The 420-nt window shown below is 48.3% G+C and overlaps 1 protein-coding gene across 1 annotated transcript in view; it reads right to left on the reverse strand.

The window, feature by feature from the left end:
• Nucleotides 1-222: 222 nt before the first annotated feature.
• SLC26A9 (solute carrier family 26 member 9) overlaps nucleotides 223-420 on the reverse strand; it is a 34,378-nt gene continuing 34,180 nt past the window's right edge. Inside the window, exon 19 of the mRNA XM_044674033.1 lies at nucleotides 223-243. Within this exon, the coding sequence (XP_044529968.1) occupies nucleotides 223-243 (21 nt within the window). The remainder of the gene's footprint in view (nucleotides 244-420) is intronic.

A 420-nucleotide genomic window follows, 5' to 3' on the forward strand; every position in this document is an offset into this window, starting at 1 on the left:
TGAAGAGATGAGGCTGAGAATTCTTCTCTGTAACCAAACCCCATCCTTGCCTTCTTCCTCCTTCCCTACCATGGTTGCTGAGTTGAGAGTCTTCTTCCTGAAGGACACTGGGTAGTCCTCTCCCTTCTCCCAATCCCACTTCCAACTCACCTGTTCCAGGTCCCGGTAGCTAGATCCTCCATCGTCTGAATCATACATAGAAAGTTCGGTGTTCACTGGTGCCTATGAGAAAGGAAGGAAGCTCTCTTGAGATGTGTCATTCAAACCGAGCCTCAAGGCAGGACAGGGCACTGACCTAAGCCAGCATCCTTTTTATTCTCTGACCTCTAAAATATGTCCCCTCCTAATATATTCTCTCTCTCTCTCTCTCTCTCTCTCTCTCTCTCTCTCTCTCTCTCTCTCTCTCTCTCTCTCTCTCTC

Source organism: Gracilinanus agilis, chromosome 4, assembly GCF_016433145.1.
Source record: "Gracilinanus agilis isolate LMUSP501 chromosome 4, AgileGrace, whole genome shotgun sequence".
NCBI classification, from domain to species: Eukaryota; Metazoa; Chordata; class Mammalia; order Didelphimorphia; family Didelphidae; genus Gracilinanus; species Gracilinanus agilis.